Source organism: Catharus ustulatus, chromosome 10 (genome assembly GCF_009819885.2).
Source record: "Catharus ustulatus isolate bCatUst1 chromosome 10, bCatUst1.pri.v2, whole genome shotgun sequence".
Taxonomy (NCBI): domain Eukaryota; kingdom Metazoa; phylum Chordata; class Aves; order Passeriformes; family Turdidae; genus Catharus; species Catharus ustulatus.
The window spans coordinates 4357250-4376259 of record NC_046230.1 but is presented as its reverse complement, the minus strand read 5'-3'; the positions used below and the strand labels follow the sequence as shown (position 1 = coordinate 4376259).

Genomic DNA, 19010 nt, shown 5'->3' with positions numbered 1-19010 from the left:
CTGAGGGGAACTTCTGCCTACATTTTGTCACCTTTAAGACTGAGAGGTAGATATGGTCACTGGGTTTCTTCAAACACCCATCAGCAAGGCCACTGCATGTCAGTCACTTAAAAAGAAAGTTTTACTTTTGGACAGATATTTGGGGACTATGGAAACTCTGAGTAAGAACTGGGCATCCAAGAAACCTGCTTGAGTGGAAGTTGTCCCTGTCCATGGCAGAGGGTTGAACTAGATGGTCTTTAAGGTCCATTCCCATTCAAACCACCCAGTGACTCCATGATCTGTGTGTCCTCCTCAAATCCAAGTGCTGATATCAGCACATTCTGAATTAATTCACCTGTTGTACATCCTCAAGAACTTCCTAGGCCAGACACATGGATATAATGACATCCTACACCACATCAGCCCACCATCAGATTTTGATAGTTTTCTTTGAATTACCCAGCCACTGCCAGCATTAGAGACAAGACATTTGCCTGGAAAGTCCATGCAACCATGTCAGCTCTTTCACTCCTGAAGTGAAATGTTTTAACTGGGTTACAATGAACCCTTCCACTCCTTTAGAGAAAACGTCTCTTGGCCATGTGGTTACTCATATACAACACCCACTGCAATACATTTGTGTACAACTATAAAAGGAGAAAATATAATCACTTTATTTTCAGTATACAGACTAAATCCCACCATAAAATCAAGATAATGAGCAAGCACACATGAATAAAACACTCAGCACTTAGGCAAACTCCACTTTTGCCATGTCTGTATTTCTGCATGGCTCTTTCAGCTCTCCAGCATTGCTCCCAAGGGTGGCTGCAGTACTCCCAGGAGCAACCCTCCCTCTACTCCCAAAAACACTCCCAGTTTGCGTAAAGTGCTACATTTTCCTGTATGCCTTGAAATACTAGTTAGGTACAACACTATTTCATCATCTCTGTTGCCAAGCTATGTCCAGTCCCACTTCCACCCTGACATCAAAGCCACAATTACTTCTACAAGGAGGTAAAATCAGCAGATTGTAGCAACACAACTCTTCAGAGGTGCAGAACGATGGCAAAGTGCAGCACAGACAGCAAGACAGAAATGCTGAACAGTTGTGCCACACACATGCACACCATCACCTCTGTAAAGCTTTCTTCATGGTGTGACTCCTTCTTTGTCACACTTTTCCACATTTAAAAAAAAACAAACAGCCCTTGTCAAATTTAGCCCATTTAAAGCTGCCAACAGAATTGGATTCCATGCTATCAATGGGCATGTTATTGCTTGTAGTAAATTGGAGAATTTTGGACCTACACATGAGATTGGCTTGCAAAGCAGAAAGGTCAGCAGAGGCCCCTCAGAAATTTTAAGAACTGACCAGCTGGTATTTCCTGCACCCTTCACACTAGCTACAACACTGCAGTCCAAAACACACGTGGTACCATCCTTGAGCAAACAGCCCATCTTCTCTGGCTCCTATTTAAAACACAAGAGCACTCAGTGTAGAGTGCCACAGGTCATTTTTGTAAGTCCATCATGCTCATCTTGGGTCTGCCACCCAAAAACAGGTGACAGGGTTGTAATGGCAAAGCAGTGCCAAATCCTCTCAACACTCATGTGTCACCAGAGTGAGCTGATATTTTTGCAGAGCTATGAGAAAGCCCAGCAGAGCAAACACATCCTCACTGGATTTTCCAACTGCCAATGACCTACCTCGCCCAGGTGAACCTGGACAATCCAACCTTTACACCTTGTGCCTGTAACTGAGTGTAAAGTTTACAACTGAGCGTCTTCAAGAACTAATAAAGCAGCTCTTGGGATTTCTGCCAAGCCAACACTGACCCAAAGGCTCAGTACAAACTCCCAGTGTTACCTGGGAACACCAGGCCATTCCAGATCCCCAGCCAGTCTCACAGCTCACTCCCTAAAGTTCCTTTCTTTGCTAACACACCCTGACTACAGCCTTGCTTCACAGCCTCTCCTGCTAACTATACTCTTCAAATCAGCTCTGACTGCAACTGCTGCCCTTAACCTAACAAGTACAGAATGGATAGAGTAATTCCTGTCTACTGCTGCTCCAGATGCAATGCTACCTATAAAAACACAACTAATTCTGCCAGCAGAGGATCCAAACCAGCACTGCTCTCCAACAGCAGTTGGGTGAGGGGGAGGCTGCAGATTGCCAAGTCTCCAGGCTCTCCACACTACAAAGGTAGTAACAAGCAGCCTTCGAAACAGCATTGTCTCTGTATTTTTCTCTACCATTAAATCCCTTTTCCACACAATTTAGTGAGTGAACTAGAGGCTTCTCTGGAGCAGTGGAAGAAAAGAGATGGCAAATAAATAACAAATTTAAAAACTAGGCCAATGGTTTTACAAAGTTTTCCTTTTTGGTACCAGCACTGAGCACTGCTCGTTTCCAGGTGGAGAGAAATACAAAACACTTCAGTCTCTCTGTGAGCTTAAAGTCCAAGTGACTTCTGCACAATCTGCTTGGCAATTTTGTTAAACTGTTCTCTGTCTTCCCGCCACATCTTGGAGGCATCTACATTGGCTCCACTTTCATCATTCGGCTCTGAAACGAGAAAGACAAAGGTAGGTGGGCAATGGAGCTTCTTGCTTCTTCAGGAATGCCACTTCCAAGGTTTGGAACACTTCTCCTCCTTGAGACTGCAAAAACACCACAAAAGGAAATCCAGTAACAGCTCCTGGATTCCCAAAAGGTTCTGATTTAAGTGACCACAAGAGAAAGGCTATCACAACAGATTCGAGTTTAGGCAAGAAAAAAGTGGCACAGGAGCAGGATTTTGTTTTGTTTGTGCTTTCAGCAGTGGAGCCCCACCATGCACATGGTCAACACAATGGGGCACCCCCAGTACTGTCAAGGCCTTTTAAAACCGCATGTTTCTCCCTGCAGAACGTTTTCGTTTTCTTGTTCTCCAGTTTCTCAAGACACAAAGCCCCTCCAAGCAGGCCACCCAAACAGACTGTCACTTGTTGGGATGGCTTGTTCTATTAACAACCAACAAAACAATCCAAGGAAAACCATAGAATATGCTTTCACTTGTGCAACATCTTTCATCCAATGACTTCAGAACGCTTTACAAAGCACACGCAGTGCTGAAGTCCCAGGGGCTCCCCATTTTGTATGAAGGTAAGCTGACACCCAGGATTTATCAGCTCTATGGGTAGCACACAGCAGGACTCTGTCCTGGGGTTCCAGAAGGCACTAACATACTCTGCTCACTTTCCCTGACACACCAGTCCACACCCATCCCTGCCCAGTTCATGGCAGGATCTCAGGCTCCCATCCTTCTCCACATGATCCACCTTAAAAACCAGCAGGGTGTGCAGGTCTGGTAAACTTGGGCTTACACTACCTGCAGAGCCAGGGCTGAGAGTTTTCCAATATCCTGAAAGAAGCTGACCACTGGTGTTTTAGCCTAATTTCTCCAAAAGCCACAGGCAAACAGGATGCACAGGCAGGGAACAAGACCAGGTGACTCCCACAGTTCCCAGTCCAGGTAAGGCTGCACCACAAACCAAGTTCATGGGAATCCATGGGCACTATTTGTCTGCACAACTTCCCAGCTGCAGGTCACTGTTCCAAAGCTAAAACAATCCCATGCAAGAATCTGTTGCTTGGTCAACTTTGCAGCTTCTAAACTCACTTATCCTTCAAAACCAGTTCTAAGGGACATGGCTCTGCCCTCTTCAGGCAGTTCAGTGGCTCTGTTCATTGTGTGGAAAATGATCCATCTTTCAGACAGCTGTACACGACAGAGCTGAGCCATAGCCCTTATTAGATTTAGGGGAAACCATCTGGAAGGCTCCACAAAAAGTTTTTCACTCCATGTGTCTTCTCAAGAAGCCTTCCTCTGAACCAGAGATGGCAGTGGGGCACATTCCCAGGCCAGGAATAACAAAGAGAAATGGAGTGTGCTGGCCTCTGAACCAGAGGCCTTGGACTGCAGTTTACTGTACTGCTTAGGTCTGATAACCTGTCAGCTGCCAAAGCCAAATCCAACACAGGCTGTAATCCACAGCTGTAAAAGCTGCACAGACAGCACAGCAAATACAGAGGGTTTTGTCCAGGAGCAAGGAAGCAGCTGAGGCTGTGGGACCACCTGATCCACCCCTACTGTCTCAGGAGTGGAAGGAAAGCCTTGCAGTAACTCCCAAACAGGAACAGCTGTTACAAATTGCATTTTTCCCAACCTTTCTCTGAGCACTGGTTTACAAATTTATAAATAAATACCAGGGCTTTAAGAAGTGTGGCTGCTGCTGAGCAGCTTTCCACATGCTTTGCTCAGTGAACAAAGCAAAAAGCAAAAAGCTCCCTCAGGAAGGGCAGACAGGACAGCAGTGCTCACCTGCCAGCATGCTAACAACTGATAAGAGGATCTTCTCCACACTCTGCACAGGACTCCACCGCTCCGCGCTGCTCTCGTATCCCATGGGATCATCCCCAGGAGCATGAAGGATCGAGATGCACACTCTCCCATCTGGGTAAACTGCACAAAAAGTACAGAGGATTGGTTGTTACTTAGTGGAAATGCTCAGCATCTTCAGATCAGTCTTGAGTATAGATCAGCCTTGAGATTTGGTTTTTCTGTGATTCAAACTAAATCCAGGTTTAAATTTTCTCTTTAGGCAAGAGGACACAAAATCTGAAAGAAAAAAACCTAGGAAAAATCTTCTTTAAGCAAATTTAACAAACTCCTTCCCCAATAGAAATCTGCTGGGAGCACTTGTGTCATTTATTAATCAGTGGCAGGCTCCATGGAAAAAATGAATGATGCAGCCTGGTGGAATAAGGAAAGAATTTATGCACAGACACAGCTCCAAGCAGGTAACCAGTCCTACTGAAATGGAAATGAATGCATTGAATGCATATTGGAGTCCTACACTGGACTGTGACCATGAAAAGGATTACACAAAGGAGGGAAAAGTGTTATGTTATTATATTATAAACATGAGGAAAAAAAATGTTACTATGAACAGTAGAACTGATCTTTTTTTGAACATTACTGAGGTGCAATCAGAAGAATTCCCACTACTTTTTTTTTTCTTTAAGTTCAGCTGCATTAAAGCACCTGGAAACAAGGAAACCTATGAATTAAGGATCCAGGTGCTTCCCCTCCCACCTTTAGCACAAGCAACACTACAAGTTGTCTTTACAGAGCCTGGACTCTACTGACTTGGTAATGAAACCAAACAAAGGTTGAAGAGGCACCACAAAAGAAAATACTGCTCTACCAACATGGCATAATTCTCCTGCATGGCAGGCTAATAAAGAATGACAACTTTAGTGCAATAATTTCAGGGTTTCTATTCCTCAGGTGACCAAACTGGTGCCATTGGTAGGAAAGCAGGACAAAACAAGGTGGGAATGACTGCTGGGAGCAGCTGTGCTCACTTCCAGTTCCTTCCATTCACCCAGCTATGTGTGCCCAAGCACGGAAGCACTGTGGAGGACTTTTATTGACAGTCCTTCCTGCAGCCCCAGGCTGGGCACTGGAGCTGGTCTATCAGTAGCTGGAAGAGGTGAAAACAGCAGGTGCTGAATCAGCACTTCTTGCAAACCAGGAACCCAGTGGCAGAAGGGATTTCACTGGTGAGGGAGTCTCCTGTCTGTGCAGTGCCTCATCTAAAACAGCTGGAACACAGCAGCACAGTCAAGACATCAAAGGCTGATTCCAGGAAGATGTATGGATCTTCTCTGCCTCTGTTCAGGTGAGACCTACCCCTGCCCAGCTGTGGGGCCCCCAACCTAAGGATGTGGAGCTGTTGGAACAAGTCCAAAGGAGGCCACAGAGAGCTGCTCCGGAAACAGGCTGGGAGAGCTGGGAGCACTCAGCCTGGAGAAGAGAAAGCTCCAGGGAGACTTCAGAGCCCCTTCCAGTGCCTAAAGGGGCTCCAGGAGAGCTGGAGAGGGACTTGGGCTGCACTTGGGCAGGGTTAGATGGGATATTGGGAAGGAATTGTTCCCTGTGAGGGAGGTGAGGCCCTGGCACAGGGTGCCCAGAGAAGCTGTGGCTGCCCCATCCCTGGAATGTCCAAGGCCAGGTTGGACAGGGCTTGGAACAACCTGGCACAGTGGAAGGTGTCCCTGCCCATGGCAGGGGGTGGAACAAGATGGTTTTAATGTCCCTTCCAACAATCCTTCCCAAACCACCTCAGATCCTCTGTTGTCCCCACACTGATGCTCAGTGCCAATGCAAGCAATGCCATTGATCACTAACTAGTGACTTCTGCCAGAGTATCCAAGAAGGTCATTTTAATGTAAGAGAAGACACTTCTGTGGTATCTCAATTCCCCCTTCACATAACACAAACTGCAAGGATGAAGGAACACACCAGACTTTTAAAACATTTCCCTTGCAATTTCTCACAGAGGGAGGAACAAACAGAAAAAGCCAAGCCCAGCCCAGCCATCCCTTTCTGGGCAGAAGCAGCTCACCACAACCCCAGCTGAGAGGAAAGACTCAAGTGTCTACTTCAGGTGATCTCAGCTTCAGATTAAGAAGCCTCCAAGTCACAGGGCTTTAAAGAGCTGACCATCCAGTGTGTTCCAATTATCCCATGGAAGAAACACCCATGTGTAAAGCCACTCTTTAACACAGGAGTCAGGTAATTTGTGCTTCTCCACACCCCACTCCTCCTGGCAGTGCTGCACACAACACAGCTGCAAGCAGTGAACCTCAAGCCAAGGCCACAGCTGGAGCTGCAGGGATAAGGATTTGCTCACGGAGACCAGTCCTGGCAAGAAGTTTGGGTCCAGGTGGAGCAAGGTGCTGACATGGCTGCACTGCTTCAAGTGTCAAAGTGCCCTGTTGTGGACATCAGAGCTCCAGAGGTGATGCCACACTCCCCTAGGCATGTCCACACAGCTCTATGCTATGACATGCAGGTGTGACTTCCACAGGTGAACAGAAAATTGTGGATTAAATGGGCAAGAACATACAAAAGTGGTGCTTTCAGAAGGGAGTAACAGAGAAACTTCAAGAAATTGCAAAAGTCCTTGTATGTAGGGTGAAATAAATCAAGTCCCAGCTGAGATTATGACTTGTGTTTTCCAAGTGCAAGAATGTCAGCTGAAAAGGAAGCACTAGGAGAGCAGCATTTGCCTTTTCCTGGTCTTGAGAATCAGAGATCTGACAGCCTGAACACAGATCCAGCCCATCAAACCTGGGTAGTAATAAACAACCTTTGCACAACCCATGTTGATTCAGCAGATGTCAAAAGCAATGATTTTATACAGAATTCCAAGGCTGATTCTAGAAAGTAGCAGTCCAGGCTGCAAACAGGGGTTTTAAGGTTTTATTCATGCTGAGGGCTCAAACTTGTTAGCTGTGCTTCTTGTCACTGCAATTACTCCCACTGAAGAGTCTTCAGATAATATTGTCACCATCACAGATTCACCAAGGTTGGAAAAGATCTCTAACTCAACCAGCACCACAGAACAAAGGCCAGCAAAATCTTAACATTAAATACCTGTAAATGTGTTGTCTGCTTGGTCAGAGCACTCTGTGTTTCAGAGAGATCCCCTCAGAAATGCTAAGCCTGTGATTTCATGGGGCAAAAGCCATGATGCCTAATAAATCTGCACCCATGAACAACTTTTCAGTCATTAAAATAACTCCAAAATACCTAAATACAAGCCAGAGAGCAAGACTGAGTTCATGTTGTGTTGGGACAATGTTCTCAGACACATGGTGGGATTCTTGGGGTGTCCTGCATAGGGCTAGGAGTTGAACACCATGATGCTGATTGGTCCCTCCAAACTCAGTAGATTCTACTATTCTGTGTCTGGAAAGAACTTGTATTAATTCACTAAGTCTCACATACTGTACAGAAAATTTAAAGGCATGGGAATTGCTAGAATCCTTGTTGGACTGTTTATGAGGAAAAGTTTCGTGAGGAATAATGGAACAAAGAGAAAAGGACCCTAAGAGCAAAACTGCTTGTGCTGCCTGCTCAAGGCTGGAAAGGGAGAGAACCACCCTGGGGAAGGATGGCAGATCTCCTGCTGCAAAGGTTTCTTTTTAAGCTGCACAAGCAACCCACCCCCCCATGCATCCTGCTGCATCAGACTCACTGTTGGGATGGAACATCTCACACGTGAACCTCATCTTGGGAGGGCTCAAGGGGTAATCCAGCGGGAAACTCAGGATGGCAGGGAAAACCCCATACTCAAAACAGGTGTCTTCAGGACCCCTAGGAACAGATAAAATGTTATTCACCAAAGTTTCAAACAGCTCTTGCACACAAATTCTTGTCTAATGAGATGTGTGAGGCATGGGTTATACCATCTTCTCCAGGAAACAAAGAGTTAAGGTGCTCTCACCCCACACCTCATAAACTTAAATCCAAATATGAGGCTTGGGAGGCGAGGGGGAAATCAAAGCTTGCACGCTAAATTACTAGGAAGGTCACAACACTGTTTAATTAGCAGGGTGTGTCTGGATATAATTGGAGTATCTGGCTCCAAGGCATGTTCCAGGATTTGAGTGTCTGCACGTCAAGCGAAAGCAGAGGCAGGTGTGGGACTCCTGTGCCTTTGAAGATACTGTTATGCTCTACAAGACAGAGATGTCAAATGCTGGAGCTCAAAATTAATTTATAAATGCCACAGAGATCCCAACTGCCAGTATCTAGTACAACCACACAAACACTTATCACTGTCTGATGCAGAAAGCACAGCAAAGGTTTGTAAAAATAAAAACACAGCTCAGAGACCATAATTGTCAGCAGAGATGCAGGACAACAATGTGTCTTTGCAGGTAATGACTTTGCCCTCGCTGGAGTGCAGGTGGATAACAAATGGCTTCATCAGGGCTCTTGTAGAAACATTTCCTTATTGTGTTCAGAATCTAGTTCAAAGTGCAATCCAGTTGAGAACATAAAGACAACTATTTTACCCTGCCTACATAAAACACTTGTGGAAAGTGAGCAAAAAACAAGTTTATTAGGCATGATTTATTCAAACCTGATGAACCATCTGGAAGTTGTAACACAAACATGATTTCCCTTGATTGGAAAGATGACTAAAAAAGCTTCAGCACTGAAAATTGTTGCCAAGGAAACCTCATGTATTTAGTAAAAAGCCATTCAAACAAAGGTTCCACTGTCTGGGAAGTAAGGGTTAGGAATATATTCATGCCTCCTCCTCCTCCCAATCCACATTCTCCATGCCAGAAAGAACATTAAATTTGGAGAGCAGCAAATCCTAAAGCCCTAGAAGACTTACTGTCTCTAACTCTGGGATTCAAAAGACTTGGCTGGTAGATAAACACAAGAACTAAGTGATTTAAACATTAATATTGATACTGGCAGGTAAGGTAAGAGAAATGCACCAACATTCTGCAAGAATGAAAGCTAAACCATCTCAACCACTTTGTTCCCTTTCTGGCCTTTCCCCTTAATTTAGTCAGGATTCAATTCACATCTGAGAGTAAACTGAATGCATTTTTTCCTGACCATTTTAATTCCAGCTGCATTTTAAAGGCTTATTGTTGAACTTCTGAGAGTATGTACATACAGGCATTGAAAAGCTGGTGGGTGTCTATGTTCTGTTTTGAGAGCAAACCCACAGCCTTAAGGGCTCTTCTGTCAAATACACTCAACCCAACATACTCCATTTTAGGCCCTGCATTATGTGAGCAAAATGCTTTTGTTTTAGCCACTCAGCGCTGCCAGGATCAACTTCAAAGAAATTATTAAAGTTAATCCAAGACAGCATTTGTAACTACAAAACACTCAGCATTTGAACTTGACAGCATCACTTATAGCTCACAACTGACACTGGCAGGGCCAGGGAGGTAAGAGCATGGCAGCTGCTGCAATCACCCCCCTGCCCTGCAGCCACTCCAAAGCTGGCAGAAGACAAAGCATGAAAATGAGAAGTTCTGACCTCCAGGAGCTGGATGCAAGGGGCAAAGAATGGTGGGTATCTTCCAAACAAGAGAGAAGTACCTTGAGGAGGACACCTAATGGGAGTGTTTAGTTTGGAGAAAAGGCTCCTTGGGGGAACCTTTTCCTACAGCTCCCTGACAGGAGGGTGCAGCCAGGTGGGGGTCAGGCTCTGCTCCCCAGGAAAAGACAGGTCAAGAGGAAACAAGCTCAAGGTGCAAAAAGGGAGGATTAGGTTGGATATTGGGAAAAATTTCTTCCCTGAAGAAAGGGACTGTTGAAGCCTTCAAGGGTTGTTCAGCCTTGGCACAGGCTGCCCAGGGCAGTGGTGGAGTCACCATCCCTGAAAGCATTCAAAAAACACGTGAATGTGGGGACATGGTTTAGTGGTGGATTTGTGAGTGCTTAGGGAATGGTTGGATTTTGATGGTCTTAAAGGTCTTTTCCAACCTTAACGATTCCGTGATTCTAATTCTATAATCACAGCTTCACAAACATTTGCAAATGGCTTATTTGTAAAAAGATGCTGGAAAAACACCAAACCCCACAATCATCAGATGCCCAAAAGGGGAATGGAAACAAAAGTCATAAGCCTAATTATAGATCTAATTACCTTTCTCAACAGCTTTGTGATAAGTTGACTTCAATTTCTACTGTTTAGTTTTCAAGCAATCTTTAGGCTAATAAAGCTCTTAACCATGGTGTGCTTTTGTGTCTTTTGAGGATAAACTTTAATAGCAACACACATTTGTACCTGCCAACCAAACAGGGCAAAACTTGGCCTTGAAATGTGAAATCCATGAACACAACACAGCCTGGAGGACCTCACGCAGTGCTAGGGAATTGAGCAAGATAAGGCAAACTCTCCTGAAATTATATTTTAAAGATCTGGCATTCAACAATCCTCCCCATCTCTGGTCTTCAGAAAGGTTTTCACATGGGTATTTTCAGTTCTGTTCCCATCACACTCATAGGAGTGTAAGATCTATTCTCTCCTTTATTTTATTATGGTCTTAACATTTATATGTTTCCCATTCCTCCAGCATTGCTGCTGCAGACAAGAACACTGGAGATACAAATTATTATTTCCATTATTTAAAAATGCAGTATTTTATCTCCAAGCCAAGCTCTTACATCAATCTATGTAACATTACCCAGCCTACCTCTGAATTGATAAATGAGACATGTCTTTTCTCTCTTAGGTCTCTTTTTTTTTAAGTTATGTGCCATTATATGTGCTCTGGGTGAAGGAAAAAAAGTATTCTGCTCTTTTCACAATTATGTTTCTTACCATTTGCACTTCATCTGTCTAAAAATCTGAAGGCAGCTTTACTCCCATTTTCTCATCTACACACCTCAATCCCTGAATCTCCCACAGCACATTTGAAATTACAAAACACTGCAGGAGATCACCACAGACAAACACAAACAAGTCATGTAACTTTCTTTCCAAAAGTATTGCAAACACTGCTACTAACAGGGTTTGTAAAGAGATTAAAGTAACCAAATGTGTTTGGGGTAAACATGTTTCTATTGTATCACAGCTTCAAAATTGAGCAGATCTTAAAATATAACTTTATTATGACACACACACAATACAGAAACCAAAATTAAAGCACCTCCGCCTCTCATTTTATGCTGACAAAGACCTGAAGCTCAACACTCAGCACTTTAAAGGGCTTTCAAGTCTGCAAGCAGCTCCTCTGTTCTTTAAGGATGTGAGAGGAAACATCAGAAAAGGTATTTTCTAGGCAATTCAGAAGCACTTCTGAGTGTCCCTCAGGAAACCTCTACTCAGCCACAACACCTCTGCTGGGAGGAAGTACCAGTAAGCAGGAATTTCCTTCCACGTTCCAAGAAGTGCATTAAATCCTCTGGGATTTCCACACTTCCAAGCAATCACAGCTGTCTGACCTGAAATCTGGCCCATTACAAAGCAGATGTGCTGACTATGCCTCTCACAGAAAGCACAAGACCCTGCAGCCAAAATCTCTGGTGTCAGGCAACAAAACAACTTATTTCCATGCTAAGTGTTTATTTACAGGGGACTGAGCTACCAGGAAGCACAACCTGTTATCCCAGGAGAAATCACTGCACATAAGCAGAGGCATTTGCCAACTCTTGCCATCAATGAGCAAACAAGCAGTGGTAATCCAAACCTCCACTCACCAAGGTCTAAAATAACTCTTGCCATGCAGCAGGATCACCCACACAGCCGGCTTGTGTGGAATAGGGAATTCGCTTTTGTACTGGTTGCACGCCTGAGCCCAAGAGACAAAAATCTTGTTTTTCATCCCTAGACAACACATTCCAAGCAAACCAAGCTAGGAAAACTCTGCCACCCACGCCAGCTGAGAATCTCACCAGTCAGCACTGGTGGTTGCAGGGAAAACCTGCCCAGATCACAGTCACTGCTTGCTGCCCCCAGAGTCCTCTGGGACAACCCAGCCCTGGCTGGAGGAAAGGAAATCACCAATTCCTACCAAAAGGAATCCTGAAATACAGAGCCAGGATCTACCCTAACAACAGACCACTAGCTTCAAGATGGCCTCAGAGGTCTGGAGCTTCTTCACCTTTTAATTGTGCAGTATTTGCATAAAATGTCAGATGTGAGTGACAAACGCCTTTTCCCCTCTCCTCCAGCTTTTTAAAACTTTATTTTGGAACAAATCACCTTATTCCTTGTTATTCCTTGTACTCAAAGTTCCCAAAGAAAGTACAGTATGAGTAGGAGAACAACCTGTAAGATGCTGGGCAAAAAGATTTTGTCTTTTTATAGCAAATCTTGCTATCAACAACCACATTCATCAGCTAGGGAAAGGAAGAGAGAGAACACAGCTTTGTAAAGCAGTCTTCATCACCCCCAAAACACAGCAGGTCAGAGCTATTCACCAACAGAAGAGCGAATCTCTTTCTACACAAAACCACTGCATCCAGCTCTTGACAACACCAACTGATTCATAAGTGTAAAGAACTTCAGAAGAATTTTTACCTAAATTTCAACACTTTTTGTGATTGAAATCTTTCAACATTTAAAGAAAAAATCTGAATAGTAAGTAAACTAATTTTAGACATTGATTTTTTTCTCCTGTCACTAATAATCTGTGTATTTTGCTCCACTCAAAACTTGTCCTGCATTTGCAGTTAGGCAGTGTTCCAACAGGTATGTGTGACCTACAAGTAACTGTTTCCTACAATGTTTGTAAATGTTACATATATCCAAGGGAGCCCAAATGAGGATTCCTGACAAATCTGCAAGCTTATTATTATGACACCTGTACAAGAAGTTATCATAACAAGTTGTACACATCACCAATGCTGCCTCTGTCACTCTGTTTAAAGCCCAATGTAACTCCCTGTTTGGATCAGGAGTTTCCAGCCCAAGGCAGGCCAATGCTGATGTCATACAGAATAGTACTTTTATACATTCTTGCTCTCCTAGAAGCTGATTTCACACACCAAACAGTATTAACTCACATGATCAAGGCTTCCCACTCAAAGAAGTTCTCTTCATTCATGGGACCTGTGAAACAGAACACAACAATGCTCAGTGCTACCTGAACACAAGGTTACAGCTCCAGAGTGCACAAATCCTGCTCAGCTCCTCACCTGCCACAATCCCTTCTGGTGGGTTCAGGGTCAGCTCTGCAAAAACACAAACACAAGGAAGATTGAGGTGATTTGCAAGCCCAAGCATTTCAGGGGGTGTTTGAGTGGCCATGGTTTAGCACAGGGGCCCCACCATCATTGCTTGATGCAGGACAGTGCTCTAGACAAAATTATTTGGCACTTTGGGGTTTTTCAGGCTCCTAGAACTAGCCTTGAAATCACTGAATAGGTTGGAAAAGACCTCTAGGATAATCAAGTTCCCCATCTTCACAGAGGTAATAACTGAAACCTGAGAAGGAAGACAAGAACATTTCACAAAGCCTGGGAAATGCTCTTCTCTTGCACCTCAGTGGTGTTTCCTGGATACCACAACAGCCTGAAATTTTCCTGTAACCTCTCTGCACCCATTTAGGTTTGATGCACCTCAGTGCAAAACCCAGAACAACAAAAAAACAGGAGAAGCAGACACATGAGAGATTTGACAAGTAGCTCTGTTCCCTAAATTCAATCCAACTCCTCCTGCATGGCCTAGAAAATCTGAGTTAAAAGAAAAAAAGCAGCAGCAATAAACAGCTATGGCTGCACAGGCAAGTTTGGATCCATCAATCCTGGCTTTCTCTAGGAAATTGATACAATTCCAAATTCATGAATCAATCTTCAGCATCAGACCCTTACTTCAAGCTGTTGAAGGCCAGTACACCATGTGCTGATAAAATAACCAGATTTATCAGTGCACTGATAATCAGTTTCTAGTTTCTGATGTTCTGCAGGGAGGCAGCAGCAGCTGAGGCACAGCTCAGCCACAAACAGGCAAGCAATGAGCCAGCAGTCCTGGGGGCTCACCACCAGCCCCAAGGCTTCCAGTGAGCCACAGGACAGCTGCTGGAGCTGGTGGCAGGAGGTGACACTTCCAGCTGCTTATCCAGCACAGTGTTTCCTAATCAATGGCTCTGGAACATCAGTGACCAGTAACACACACAACACAGCCACAAGAACCACCACAGGCATTCCCACACAGGAAAATAAACAGGAACACTGACCCAGGGAATATGTGAAGTGACAAAACAATAAATGAGACATCTGACCTAATTTCTATTTAGGCTGTAGGTGAAAACTATATAGTGCTGCACAGGACAGATTTCTGTCTTACAAGAGCTCTGTTACTGCAAGATTCAAAGATGCTGAGATGCACTTCCAGGAGAGATCATGGAACTCTTCTGTTTGTTCAGAGTGCCCTCAACCTTGGCACAGCCCTCTCTGAAGTTCCAAAGCCCAGCAGCAGACTGAAACTCAGCTTTACAGTTTTCCACATGTCCTGGCATTCCATGGCAGGTTTTTCCAGCCTCACAGTGGGTCTCTAATAGCTGTTCTTGTTGATGTTTTTCAGACAGGAAGAGGGAGATGTCAAATGCAGGAGCTCCTGGAATCATTTTGCTCCATCTTGTGGTTCTCTCTAAGAAGAAAATCCCTCTGATGTTTCCCTGGAAAAGCTGGCAGCAGTCTCTGTAGTGGACTGTGTCATACAGCACTCGACTCTAAGGAGAACAGGGGCAACAGGAAGAAACAGCCAAAACCCACAGAGCAAAGGGTCTTCATGAGGACAGAGGTTCAATTCTCCACTTCTTTGCTCAGCTCCCCTCTTAAAGAAAGGATGGATCAATCCTTAAGGATCAGGTAAGGTAGAAACTGGGCATTCAAGGGCACAGGAGCTTTGATTTTGAGTGGCTGCTGCTGCACCTGGTCATTAAGAAAGGAAAACCCCTTTTCCACAGGGATGGTGCCATCCTACCCTGTGATTTCTCCAGAGTTGTTCAAATGGAAACTGTGAGCCCAGTTTTCAGAGGCACACCATGAACCACTAGGAGCTGACACAGCATCAGCTGCCACAGCTCACCAAAGCCTCCAAAACAGGGTCACTTCAAAGGAATGGCAGGGGGGATGGTGTCTAATTATTTACAAGTGAGCAGCAGAAAGCAGTGAAAGGCTAAACCCAATGCTCTGATCACATGCAGAGCGACTCTGACAGATCAGCTAGGCCAAACAGTCACCCTCAGTGTAGAAATTTTCCCTAATAGCCAATCTAAACCCCCCCAGGTGCAACTTTTTATTTGTTCCCTGGGAACAAAGGCTTGTAAGTGTACAACAGATCTGACTCGAGAGAAGCTGATGTTTCTATTAGGAATTGGGGCAGATTTGCTGCACGAACAATCAGCACCTTCCTTTCCATTTCACTGCTCTTTGTGGAGTCATTATCAGCCATTTACACCTTGGAGATGGTTCTCAGGAGAACTGAAAATACACCTTCTTGTTAAAGCACTGAGGAGATTGAAAAGATCATCATTAAAAGAAGTTCAACAGTATGTTTCCTAAAAACTGCAGCCGTTTAGCAAACAAGCAAAGAAATATGGGCATTACAATCCATTGCTCTGTTGCCTGTACTGCAGTTCTTGGGTCTCTGGAGATTTAATCCTTCCACATTAACCCATTTCAGACTTGAAACTTCAGCCAACATAAGACATCTTCAAGATCTTGCATCAAGAAACAGTAAACATAGAAAAAGAAGGTTTGCATCTCTTAACTCTCGCAAATATAAGTTACTGAGAGATTTATGTCAGGCCTTAATACTACTATAGATCTAGAATTACCAACAGACATATGCACTAATAAAACTGATGCCCTTTTTATATCTGGTTTGGGGGTTTTTTTGTTTTTTTTTTTTTTTTAAAGCTTTAGCCAAACTAATTTTGGCAGAGTAGATAGTAAATCTGAGAAAGGAAAAAGTCAAAAATGCAAATGAAGACAAAAAACCCAATTCGTGTCATCTGGATGTCCACAGCCACCTTCACTTCCTTCTTCAAAAGGAAAGAAAACCAGTGCAATTTCACAGGCTCTCCCAAAATGCAGTGATATATGTGGGCTCCAACAGGTAGAAACTCCTCACAATGTCAAGAATTTTTCACAGAAGGAAATGATAAATCTTTAAGACTTAAACGTGTGTGCACACATGCACAGAAAAAGATGAAAGACAAAAATTGAAAAAGGAAAAAATGGAAAGAATTAGAAGTCTGGTAAGGAAAATACACCCACCAGCAAGGCACTGACTACCAAACTCCTCTGTCATGACTAGAAAGAACTAAAGGGAAGAGACAGAGAAGAGAGAAAGTAAGAAAAAAAATTGTGTTCACAACTTTGTACACAACACATACAAGATTTCATCCAAGGTGAGCACTCAGGAGAGGCTCACTGAAAACCATTTCCACGCCCACATCCATGCCAGCAACACACATCAGCAGGAGAAACTTCACACTGAGCTGAACCTCTGACTCCAGCCCTCTCCCAAGGTAGGACTTGCTCTTTTTCTGAAAAAAAGAGGCAGCAGAACTACCCACAACCAGGAGCTTTTTTTTATTTTTCAAAATAACTTTTGCTGAAAATCTCTACAGGGCTAAGAGCTTCTGAAGAGCTACAATTAACTGTCAGCCTTTAGAGAAACACTTGGGAAAGGTTGTAAGTCAGGCTTGATTCTGGGGTTTCTGTTAAAGGAAAACAACAAACCTGGACATGCAGCAGAGGGGAAACCACAGACACCAAAATGTCTGTCTTACTGCACTGCTGCAACTCAGGTTTCCAGAAAGCACTGAGCAGTCAGCCACTGTGAGTTACATTCCATTTTTACAATACTGTGCTTTATTGGGCATGGGAAAGTGCTTGTAAAGGCAGATCACAGACAAAACGTTATCTCTGTTCACGACTAGTGTTACCCTGGGAAACGAGGCAGAGCAGATTCACCTCATGTCTGCCTATGGCAGTAAGTCAAAATCTTTCTGAGGTAATTTTATACCACTTTTCCCAAAGATTTCATTCATACAGGACACTCCAGTAAGATCTCTGTGCTCCTCAACAACAAAGGATCACAAATGCTTTTTTGAGACTTAGGGGATAGATATGAGAGGACAGAAGCAGTGCCAAGACTTTCTGTGGTTGTTTTTCAGGTCACTGCCTCTGGATTACAACAGGAAAACGCAGATTTCTAGGGCACACACTGTCAGCACAAACTTTACCCACATAGCTGTGGGGTTTGCACTCCAGCTGTCAGTGGCAGCAGCCTGAGCTGGGTGGGGAGCCCCTGGTGTGACAGCTCAGCTTAGAGACCTGTGCTCTGCACAGCAGCCTGAGAACAGGCAGTGTTGGCAGCAAATGTGTGTCTATAAATACTCTCTTTCACACAGGCTGGAGTGTTCCACTAAATGATGACAGAAACAATTCCCCATCCTGGACAGCCTGGGCAGCACAGTAAGTAAAGGCAGTTCTTACAGCCCAGCTCCCTCTATCCCCACCAACATTTCTCCATTCTACTCCCTTGCTGTAAATAAAAGCTGGAGCATTAAAGCCCAAAAGCACCTACATAAACAAATATTTCTCGCCAACAAAAGGCACCTTTGGACCTCTCAAACTCACCCGGGAGCAGATGAGCCATCCCAGAAGAACTGGGATTCCCAGAGGGCCCCAGCCCACCACAGCAGGTCTCTGGTCCCTGGGGTGAGGACCACTGCTCGCCAGCCCCTGCAGTCACATCCCACTGATTTTTACACAAACAAGTCTATGTCCTTCATTACTAAATTCATGTTTAAATCCTTTTACTAACCACGCTGCTTCCATTAAGAACTTCACAGAATTACAGAATTGTTCGAGTTGGAGGAGACCTTAAAGCTCATCTCATTCCATCCCTGCCATGGACAGGGACACCTTCCACTAGCCCAGCTTGCTCCAAGCTCCATCCAACCTGGCCCTGGACACTTCCAAGGATGAGACAGTCACAACCAGAAGGTATCTACCCTGACAAACACCTCCAAATACCTTTGAGCTCTGCAACAGAGATTTCCATACCTGTATTCTGTTCCAGCTGGAAAATTTAACAGGGAAAAACATCCAAATAACTGGCCGCTCGCCCAGAGTTCCCAGCCTCCCCCTGCCTAAGGTCCTGGAGCCACGGACTCCCAGCGGTGTTACCGGGAGCCGCTCGCTGTCCCAGCGGGAAGGTTGCAGGCAGGACCCCCTTCCCACAGCCTCCTCCAAGGCGGCAGTGCCCCATACCGCCCAGAGCCCCTCACCCCCGCCCCGGGGAGCTCTGTACGGACGCACACAGGGCCCTGCAGCCGGCGGGGGGAGAGGGTGAACAGCGGCCGCCCAAGGAGGCCCGCGGCCTGGCCAGCCCCGCGGCCGTCACGGCCCCGCCCGGCCCGCGGGCCCTCCAGGGCTCTTGGAGCGATCCCGTCCGGAAGGCAGCGCGAGGGGCCCAGGGAGCGCCACTCACGCTTGTACTCGGCCATGAGCCGCTTCAGCGCCGTCCCCGCCATGGCGCGGCCCCGCCGCCGCTTCCGGGTGCGCGGCCGGAGCGGCCGCGGGCGGGGCGGGGCGCAGGCGGCGCTCGGTCCCCCCCGCGCCTGCTCGATGGTAGCGCCCGGTCCTCCAGCACCGCGCCCGGCGGAGCGCGCCGCCCATGCACTG

The 19010-nt window shown here is 45.3% G+C and overlaps 1 protein-coding gene across 2 annotated transcripts; it reads right to left on the bottom strand.

Moving 5' to 3' along the window:
• Window positions 1-634: 634 nt before the first annotated feature.
• UBE2G2 (ubiquitin conjugating enzyme E2 G2) lies at window positions 635-18899 on the bottom strand. 2 transcript variants are annotated; one of them, XM_033068673.2, is made up of 6 exons: window positions 18817-18899; window positions 13503-13538; window positions 13371-13416; window positions 8080-8198; window positions 4353-4493; window positions 635-2554 (listed from the first exon to the last, which is right to left on the bottom strand). In XM_033068673.2, exons 1-6 carry the CDS (start codon window positions 18857-18859, stop codon window positions 2442-2444), a joined length of 498 nt encoding a protein of 165 aa, XP_032924564.1. In that variant the 5' UTR covers window positions 18860-18899; the 3' UTR covers window positions 635-2441. The 2 variants fall into 2 exon arrangements, with proteins under 2 accessions (XP_032924564.1, XP_032924563.1); XM_033068672.2 differs by lacking the exon at window positions 18817-18899 and having other exon boundaries at window positions 13503-15145.
• Window positions 18900-19010: the final 111 nt, after the last annotated feature.